Raw genomic sequence first — 10,779 nt, 5'->3', positions numbered from 1 at the left:
ATGACTACCCTAAACTAGACTGGTGTTAGCCTCACTGTCTTCTACTTGCTGGGCATCCTGGCCTTGAGGACCAGCACTTGAGGATTTCCATCCACTTCTTCATTTCTTATGTCATCGCCCTCCTTAGAAACAGCCTGCTCATCTTTATTATCCTCACGAAGTGCAGTCTCCATGAACCATGTACCTCTTCCTCTGCATTCTGCCCAGAGCAGACATTGTCCTCTCCACATACACAGTACTTCAGGCCTGGGCCATCTTCTGGTTCCATGCTGGGGAGATCTACCTGGATCACTGCATTGCTCAGGTAGTCTTCCTCTCTTCCACCTTCATATCTGAGTCAGGGATCTCGCTAGTGATGGCGTTTGACTACTACATTGTTATATGCTACCCACTGATATACAACGCTATTCTTACACAGACGCTGATTGGGGAAATTGATGTGATAATCTTTCTGAAAATTGTTGTACAGTTTTTCCTGTTATATTTCTTCTGAAAAGACTGACTTTCTGCAAAAGTAACATCCTGCCAAACACTTCTTGTCATCATATTGTCTTGGCCAAAATTCCCTATAATGATATCTGAGTAAACATCTGGTATGGGTTTTTCGTCCTAATGTCAAACTTGATCTTACATATTGCGCTAATTTTTGTTTCATATGTACTTATTCTCCATGCTCTATTCCACATCTTGTATCAAGATGCCCACCACAAAGCTCTTAACACATGTGACTCCCATGTCTGTGTCATCATCCTCTTTTACGGGCCCGGGATCTTCTCAGTTCTTACTCAGTGGTTTAGACAACAAATTGCACTCCACATCTATGTTCTGCTAGCCAGCATCTATATTTCCATTCCACCTATGTTAAATCCTGTCATTACAGAATCAAGATCAAGCAGATTCAGGACCTGGCAGTTCATTTGTTGTTTCTAAAGCAGAAATGACGGTAATAATGGAAACTAACCTTGTACTTTTCTCAGTAATTCTTGCCATGCTTGAGGTTAGCTTCTGTCTCATGATGTGGAAGGGTAGAGTGGAGATACTAGTCAAATGATCCCATGTCTTGCTGTCTTAGAGCAATTGTATCAGGAATGTGTTGGTGAGCATTTCTTCCAAATCCTTTAATAAGTGATTAGATATCAGAATCTTCAGGTTCTCCGTTAGCTTCCTCATTCATAGAATTCAGAACTAGATTAGTTCACCTCTCTTCTCATAGACTGGAGGTTAGACTGCAATGAACTGGAGACAGTGGTCTTTCTTGGATAATTGCTGAACTATTCCTAGCTGCAGTATTCTATGCTTTGAATGGATGCACTTGTTTTGTTTCTCTCATTACAACATTTCTCCAGCCATTCACTCCTATGTTATATCTATCTTCAATTTTTTGCTTCTTAGGCAGGTTATTTAAGATTCATCTATATCTTGTAATTGATACCTTCACCATTAATATAATGAAGCATAAATTGATGTTTACATGTAAATATATTTTTCTTCTCTCTTTTAAATCACAAAACATAGCAAAAGTTTATTAGTGTTTATGTTGATGATATTTTTATCTACATTGTCAATTGTTTGGAGGAAAATATTCAACGTGAGACCAAATACTGTACATGCACGAGTATACTAAGCAAGTATTAAATTAAAAACATGCTGATATACAAAAAATCTAAACAGCATCTTTAGTTAAATTAATTACAGCACATCTATAATTTGCAACATAAAAGAGCAGCGAGAAATAATAATGTGAGTTTTTGTCTTTGGTGATAGAACTATACTCACAATATATTTGTAAATGAGAGAAGCTCCAGATCAGTCAGTCACATAATATGATGGGATTTTTAAGTAATATATTTATCTAAAGATCACATCAATCTATGCTAAAATCATATAAATGTTGAATATATTTGAATCATGATAGGTGATTTGTGTGTGTGTGTGTGTGTGTGAGGAAGATTGGCCCTGAGCTAACATTTGTACCAATCTTCCTCTTTTTGCTTGAGGAGGATGTTGCTGAGCTAACATCTCTGCCAATCATCCTCTGTTTTATGTGGGATACTGCCACAGTGTGGTTTGACAAGCGGTGCTAGGTCCGCACCTGGGATCCGAACCTGCAAACCCCAGGCCACTGAAGCGGAGCACGTGAACTTAACCACTATGCAACCAGGCTGGCCCCTTCATTTTTAAAAGGCTAATTTCACGGGTATACAATTTCAAGTTGGCAGGGTTTTTTCAGCACTTTAAAATTTTCCATCTGGTGCTTTTTTCTTCTATCTTTCATATTAAGATTTGAGTTTTACTGTTGCTCCTTTGAATGTAACGTACCTTTTATATCTGGCTTCTTTTAAGATTATCTTTTGTCTTTCTGTTTTTTCAGGACATTTATTATGTATCTCTCTGTGGTTTGTGTGCATCTTCTGGGGATTTTTCTGACCTCCTTGGATATTGCAATTTATACCTTTCATCAATTTTGGAAATTTTTCATCCATTATCTCCTTTAATATTGTTTCTGCCCCTGTTTGTCTCCTCTCTTTTTGGCATTACAATTATTCTTATATATATTTTGAATGTGTCTATCATGTATCGTGTGACTATGGCCCTGATGCTGGAGTGACACTGAGGCACTTTGACCAGAAAATTAAGAAGAATCTCTTTCTATTTTGATACTGTCACTCACTCTGAAATAGTAGGGTGATTTTTGGATGATAATATTGATCTGGAATTAGATAGTGGTAATGGTTGCACAACATTGTGATATATTTAAAACCACTGAATTATATACTCTCAAAGGGTGAATTTTATGATATGTGAATTATATCTCAATATAGCTGTTAAAATAAAATAATAGTATGAAAAAATGTAGTGTGGGTATATGTGGAGGTGTAAAGGTAGAAAGAGGAAGCCCAGTAGGAAGAGATTGAGTAATGTAGTTTACAAGAGAAAAATAAGAACTGAGGATGTCTGAACAATTGGAAGAATAAAATTGTATTTAAATAATGAGAGAAAGGCTGCTGGAAGAAGAGGTTTGGTGGTAAGAAACAGAGTTTTGTTTTGGACATACTACGTTTGAGATGCCTATTAGACATACAAGTAGATTCATTGAGCAGAAAATTAGAAGTATAAACCTGTAGAACAAATTAGAGGCTGGGGATATAAATTTGGAAATTCTTAGCACATTGATGCATCTAAAGCCAAGAGAATGGATGAGATTAGAGAGTGATTGCAGATAGAGAAGAACAGGAGTTCAAGGACTAAGCTTTAGGAATTCTAGTATTAAGAAGTCAAGGAGGGGCCGGCCCTGTGGCCGAGTGGTTAAGTTCGCACACCCTGCTTCATCGACCCAGGGTTTTGCCAGTTCGGATCCTGGGCACGGACATGGGACAGCTCATCAGACCACACTGAGGCAGTGTCCCACATAGCACAACCAGGGGCACTCACAACTAGAATATACAACTATGGACTGGAGAGTTTAGGGGAGAAGAATTTTTTAAAAAATAAGAAGAAGATTGGCAGCAGTTGTTAGCTCAGGTGCCAATCTTTAAAAAAAAAAGTCAAGGAGATGAGGAAAACCCATCAAAGGAGCAGCCAGGAAAATCACAGAAATACAAGGAGTGTGAGATGAGGAAAGATTTTGAAGGAAGTGAGAATAGTTGAAAGTATCAAAATGCTGCCATTACATTGAGTAAGAGGAGGTCAGATTTTGCCTGTTGATGTAGAAGTGTGGAGATCATTATGACCCTGACAAGTGCAGTTTAGGTGAGATGGTGTGGGTGAAAGTCAAAGTAGAGTGGGGCCAAGAGAAAAAGGAGGAGATTCGAGCCTGCAAGTGGACAAACTATTCTAGGACCTTTCCTTTATCATGAAGAAGAGAAATAAAGTAGTAATTAAGGTGAATATAGATTCAGCAATTATTTTTCAAGTTTATTTTTGTTTTGCTATGTTTTTACATTGGAGAAAAAATGAAGTAAAAAGATGGAAATGATCCAGTAAAGAACAAAAAGGTGAAGATACAGAGGACATAGAGGAGAATGACTGGAGAAACGTCCTAAGTTTGATGAGAGTCAAGTTGTTCAAAGCGTAAAACACCCCAGGAAAGAATAGTTCACCAAAATGCCAGGAAAAATCACTATCAAACATTTATCTCATGGAATTCTCCAGTCCAGTGTCATAAAGATAAGTGAGACTTAGAGAGGTGGCCTGATCTAATTCTCAATTCTACGGATGAAAAAAATAACAAAGGCCCCAAAGGCACTGATATTTAAGGGAAGATTAGAGGCTTTGGAAGAAACATGATGTACCAAAACCTCACTGATGCAATTTCACTAGAAACAGCAACACTTGGAATCATTTGTCTATTATCTCACCTGCTGCCTTATACTGGTGCTAAAGTTCATTTCATGCACAGATAGACTTGCTAAAAAAGGAATGTCAGCTTCCAACATCAAAGTTATTTCTGCTTTGTAAACAACATCTCAACCACCTGGTCCCGGATCTGTTTGGTCTTGATTCCATAAATGATGGGATTCAGCATAGGTGGAACCAGAATGCAGACATTAGCCAACAAGATATGGATATGAGGTGGAATGTGACGTCCAAACCGCTGAATAAGACTTGTGAAGATCCCAGGCCCATAAAAGAGGATGATGATGCAGACATGAGAGCCACACGTGTTGAGAGCTTTGTGGCGAGCATCTTGGGAAGGTATGTGGAAGACAGCATGGAGAATCAGTACATAGGAAATAAAAATTAACAGGACATCTAAGACCACTGTTGACACTATGACAAAAAGTCCATACCAGATGTTTACTTGAATGTCATCACAAGCATATTTGGCCAACCCAATGTGCTCACAAAAGGTGTGTGGAATAATATTATTTTGGCAGAAAGTCAATCTTTTCAAAAGAAATATTATGGGGAAAATTGTACCATAACTTCTCAGAAAGATGGTTACGCTCATTCTCCCAATCAGTGCATGTGTAAGAATAGTGCCATATCTCAGTGGGTAGCATATGGCAATGTAGCGGTCAAATGCCATCACCAGCAAGATCCCTGACTCAGAGATGAAGGTGGAAGAGTAGAAAAATACCTGAGTGATGCAGCAATCCAGGGAGATCTCCCCAGCATGGAACCAGAAGATGGCCAAGGCCTGAGGTACTGTGCACGCAGAGAGGACAATGTCTGCTCCAGCCAGCATGCAGAGGAAGAGGTACATGGGTTCATGGAGGCTGCGCTTTGTGAGAATAATGAAGATGAGTAGGCTGTTCCCAAGCAGGGCAATGACATAGGAAATGAAGAAAGGGATGGAAATCCACATGTGCTGGTCCTCAAGTCCAGGGATGCCCAGCAAGCGGAAGACTGTGTGGCTAATACCAGTGTGGTTTGTGGTAGTCATGTCTGGGAGACCACCAGAGACATCACTTCTTAGTCACAGAGACAGAGGAAAACAGATTTTTATATAATATTCTTTGTGAAGACACCACGAGATTTTGGCATAATCCACCCTCTCCATCTTCTTTGAACATGCAGATAATAAGACACACACAATGATGAGTAAGATATGTTCTCTACCTCAATGAGTGACACTCAAGTTATAAGATACATACATATGTTTCCAATTAATCAAAGAAAAGATATTGTAGTATGTTCTTCTCCTACAAACAGATGGTTATGAATGCGGAGAGGAAATGATCATGTGTGTCTGGAAGGACAGTACCATATGGTACTTGACTTGAGCTGAGTAGTTTATCAAAAGGTCAAGAATTAAAATGGGGAATCAACATAAGAAATGTCTGCTTTCTCGAAACTTTTTCAGCCCAGGGTGGCTAATGCATAAGAAATAGTGGAGAGGGCAGAGGAAGGGTGGTACAAGCAGATTCTTCCTGATTGTGAAGGGCCTTGATCACAACTTTACACTTAGACTCCATCCTTTTCCCAGGGGCCAGCCATCTGGTGTCTAGAAGCCAGTAGTTCAGAACAATGATTCTACTCTAGAAAAATTACCTGTGGAGGTTTATTGGAATAGTAGTTAACTGAAGAGACAGGATTCTAAAGAGCCAGTGGTATTCCAGGAATAGAATGGATCTGAACATAATACAGTCACAGAGGAATTAATCTAATATTTATTCCACATCTCCTTTATGCCAGAGACTGTAGTAAATACTTTGTATGTAGCGCTTTATAATTTTTGCATTTAGATGTTGAAAGTCCACTCCAGGAACAGAATATTTTTCCCATTTCATACTAAAGAAAAGTGAGACTCAGTGAATGTGAATCATTTGCCAAGTGGCACAAACTATTAAGAGAGAGAAATGAGATTTCAGTTTCTGAATTTATCACATACAGTTTGCTTACTTGTGAAGAAGTTCAAGAGACCTTTAAGAGGTAACAACGACAAGGTGTGTGTGCCTGAAGTGAGGCACTCTTTGTGCTCACACCTTAGGGAACTAAGTTTAAAAATGACTGAAGTTAGGGGCCATCTTGGTGGTGTAGTGGTTAAATTCGTGTGCTCCACTTCAGTGGCCCAGGGTTCACAGGTTCGGATCCCAAGCACAGACCTACACACTGCTCATCAAGCCATGCTGTGGCAGTGTCCCACATGCTAAATAGAGGAAGATGGTACAGATGTTAGCTCAGCAACAATCTTCCTCAAGCTAAAAGAGGAAGATTGGCAACAGATGTTAGCTCAGGGACAATCTTCCTCACTGAAAAAAAAAAAAGACTAAAATCAGAAAAAGAAAGCCTGGGCGTGTAACAGCATGATAGTTAGAAGATTTACTAGTGTACTTTCATTCATTCATTAACTCAGTCATTCAGCAAGTGTATTTTGAGCTTTAGCTATCTTTCAAGCACCATATTACAAACTGAGAATATAGGAAAATAATGGGAATCTTCAGAGTCCTAGGGGCTCACAGCTTGAGAGTGAAGCAAATTTGTAAGCAGGTAGTTTTAAAGAATTGGAGACAAATGTTAATTCTCTCTGATGAAGGGGTATCTCAAAATCCTAGCAGGACATTTGGTCCTGTCCAAAACATCCATGAGCATATTTGGTCTATGCCAAATGGTTTTGCATAGGACCAAACATGACCAGAAATCAATAATCTCTTGGCAAGGACCCAATGTCTCCATAGACATTTTGGACAGGACCAAATATGACCAGATATCAAGGACCTTTTGGCATGGACCAAATGTCTTGTGGACATTTTGGACAGAATCAAATGGTCCTGCAGACGTCAAGGATCTTTTGGCATTAATCTAATGTGTCCAGGGACTTGTTGGACAGGACAAAATATGACCAGATATCAAAGACCTTTTGGCAGGGACCAAATGTCTGATGGATGTTTTTGACAGGACCAAATGACCCTGCAGATATCAAGGATCTTTTAACTTGGACCCAATGTGTCCATGGATGTTTTGGACAGGAGCAAATACAACCAGATATCAAGGACCTTTGGTGTGGACCAAACGTCTTATGGACTTTTTGGACAGGACCAAACGGTCCTGCAGATATCAAGGACCTTTCGGCGTGGACCCAGTGACTACACAGACATTTTGGACAAGACCAAATATGACCAGATATCAAGGATCTTTTTGCGTGGACCAAATGTCTGATGAACCAAATGTTTTATAGACGTTTTCGGCAGAACCAAATGTCTGCCTATCCTCAAAATATCTAGCTTAGTACTAAGTTATTTACTATGCTTAACGTTATTTCTTCCACCCCAAGTGCCCCCTGTTGGTGCCTCTTTTTTTCTTCCTGGGGGAGAAAATCAGCTCCTATTACCATCCTTCAAGTGATGGGAGAAATTGTTCTACCATTAGAGTTACTGGTCAAGGGAGTCTAGTCACTGGCCTTGAGACAGGGAACTGTCTCTACAGAGCACATGGTTGTTCTGAGAGAAAGAGGCCAGCGAAGACATAATTCAACAAATCAGGGGCTTGAGATGAGGGGAGATTATAGAAGCTGATGATGCCACATGATTGGGGAAAGGGAGTAACACGGAAGTTTTTATTAATTTAAGCCAGAAAGAGAAGCCAGGGAGCTCAGGGGTTGGGGATTTGCCTGTTTGATTGGTCTCCTGATAGAGTGACTTTGGTCTAAAACATGTTCATTCTAGAAATCCCTCTCACATGCCTCCTCCCCAATATTTTCTTCTCACATGTGCTTGAGATGGCCTGGCTGTCTTCTTAAAGCCCCTGCTCACACCCTGATATGGGAAGCCTGGCACAAATCCCAGTCATTTTCAGGGCTCTTCTCATATTTGCCAAAATAAGTCTGCAGTCTAAGTCAGTGTCTTTCTGTTTCTCATGCCCAGTCTAATTATTAGGGCATCTGTTGTTTTTTGGATGGTATTTCTTTATTTTCTAACTTTCAGTAACATGAGCTAGCCCATATACTCTCACCTCCCTTACCAGACTTCACTCTCCACATGTGCTGTAAACAACTAGATTTGTGTCTCTGGTATTTACCATTCTTTGTCCACATGTATCAAAAACCTCCTACAGACTTCTCACCTCTGGCCTGCCTGGGACAAAATACAAGCCCAATCCTCACCTTGATCCAAGAACCACTCCACCTGCAGATGTCTAATTCACTCACCAGCCCTACACTGAGTCTTCAGGAACAAACATGAGATTGATGATGAAAGTCAGTTGTTGCAGGCCAGAAGTTGGGCTATTTATCCTCTGTCATGAGAGCCCTTGGGGGAAGCACTTACACCTGGGCTCCAGGGACAGCGCTCTTTCTACCAGCCTCCTCCTCTTCCCAAATGGGCTGGGTCTCTAAGACCACTTCCCACCCCCCTCACTTCTTCCTGCTCCTTTTCTCTTTTGCTTCTCTCCCGATGATCTCATATAAAAACCATCTACCACCTAAGCTAGCCTTGCTACAGGTGTATTTTAATGCAATGGGAACATAAGTGCTTACAGTTAAGATGGACTTACGTTTTCTAAAGTTTTATTCTTCATGAGAAGGATTATGTTGAAGTTATATGCATCACCGGGGCTCACATGAATTTCAAATTCCAGAGTCATGAATCATGACGTTTAGCTCTCTTATCTAAGGGTATATAAATGTACATGCTTAACAGTTAGTAGAAGACGAGTGAACCTGGATTCTCTTAGCCACATTTCTATTTCATTTGCCTGACTCCTTTGGTTGCATTCAAAATTTTTCACTTAATCTTAATTTTCAGTTTGATTTTGATGGGCCTAGGCAATACTTTCCTTGTTTTTATCCTCCTGAAAGTCCACTGAGATTTTTGAATCAGTAAATTTATTGTTTTTACCTCATTTGGATATATACAGCAGTATTTCTTAGAAAACATTTTTCTGTCCCCTTCTCTCATTTCATTTTGAAACCCCAACAACATATATGTTAGACATTTTGTTGTCATTGCACCAGTACCTAAGAGGCTTTTATTTTGTTCCATTCTTTTTCTCTCTTCTCCAGTGAGATAATTCTATTGATAGATATCACGGTCAATCTCTAGAAGTAGGATCACTTTGGTCAAAAGTTAAATTCATTTGCAGTTTTGTTATCTATTGAAAGACTCCCTTCATAGAGTCTATACCATTTTTCATTCCTGCCAGCAATGTATGGAAGTCCTTTTTCCTCACAAACTTGCCAGCACAGTATTTGTCAAGCTTTTGAATATTTGGCAATCTGACAGTCTGTCAAGTGTGGTTGACCATCTGCAAAAACGGTTGCCAGTAATTCTTCCCCCCCATATTCACGAGGGAGTTCCCCCATCAAGAGTACAACCTATTACCTATCCCCTTGCATCTATGTGGCCTCATGACTTGCTTTGACCAATAGAATGATGTTGAAGTATTATATCCTCTGCCCGGTGGATCTAGAGTGGAGTGAAAGCAGGAACAACAGTCAGAAAGTGATTATACAATCAAGAGGCTACATCAGGTAGATTGGGCATGAGAAATGAGGACTAGGAAACAAAATAATTACAACTAAAGCCATTGACATATTTATAATGTTAGGTCACTGCCTCTCATTTTGGGCATTTTTTTAAATTTGTTATTTTAAAAAAAAAGAAAGAAACACAATTACAGAAAACAAAACAAAACAAATAAATGACAATGAGTTACTATAAGACCAACATCACTCAGGTCAAGAAATAAAAATTTGTCAGACACACCTGTAGTGATGTCGCAGTCACAGTGCTCTTTTTTGGCATAAGTAACTTTTGTGGTTACATTTCTACTCAAGTCTTTCAGCAATTTGCCACCACCAGATGCTGTTTTTTTTATCATCACCAATCTTGTGAACATTCCATTTGCCTCTTAACTGAAACCACGGCTGTCTACTCAAGATACCACTATGTGTCCAATACAGCATATCTCAATCTAAATCTAAATTTCCCACTCATAGTACATGGGTGAGCTAGTAATTGAACAGATAACTCCTAGATGTTAGAAATAATATTCAGCCTGTTATCTACTTTAGGTTTTTACTGAAGTTGGCTTTAGTAAAAGAGATATAATCTAAAAGTAAGATGTTTTTAAATTCAAAATGCAATATAATCCTTTCTCATTAAAGAAAAAAGTTCCTAATTAATATACCAACCAAATGAGCAAAAGGAAATTGTTTTAAACTGATGGACTGGACAATGTTATTTTCTTGCTAAATATCCTAAAAGAAATCATTTGTCCAGCACTCCATTATAAACTTTGGTTTGCTCATCTGCAAAAAGGAGTCCTTGGTGGTAACTTCCTTGCAAAGCAATGTGATCACTGAATTATTTCCTCCGTGCAAAGTGCTAGAACAATGTT

The 10,779-nt window shown here is 39.2% G+C and overlaps 1 protein-coding gene and 1 pseudogene across 1 annotated transcript; one reads left to right on the top strand and one right to left on the bottom strand.

Annotated features, from left to right (window-relative positions):
* LOC106831718 (olfactory receptor 52B4-like) lies at positions 1 to 941 on the top strand (annotated as a pseudogene).
* Positions 942 to 4,441: 3,500 nt separating this feature from the next.
* Positions 4,442 to 5,386, bottom strand: LOC106831719 (olfactory receptor 52B4-like). Its single transcript, XM_014842125.1, has one exon. The coding sequence runs from the start codon at positions 5,384 to 5,386 to the stop codon at positions 4,442 to 4,444; it is 945 nt and encodes a 314-aa protein (XP_014697611.1).
* Positions 5,387 to 10,779: the final 5,393 nt, after the last annotated feature.

The sequence above is a fragment of the Equus asinus genome, chromosome 20 (genome assembly GCF_041296235.1).
Source record: "Equus asinus isolate D_3611 breed Donkey chromosome 20, EquAss-T2T_v2, whole genome shotgun sequence".
Taxonomy (NCBI): Eukaryota; Metazoa; Chordata; class Mammalia; order Perissodactyla; family Equidae; genus Equus; species Equus asinus.
This window is presented reverse-complemented; position numbering and strand designations above follow the sequence as displayed.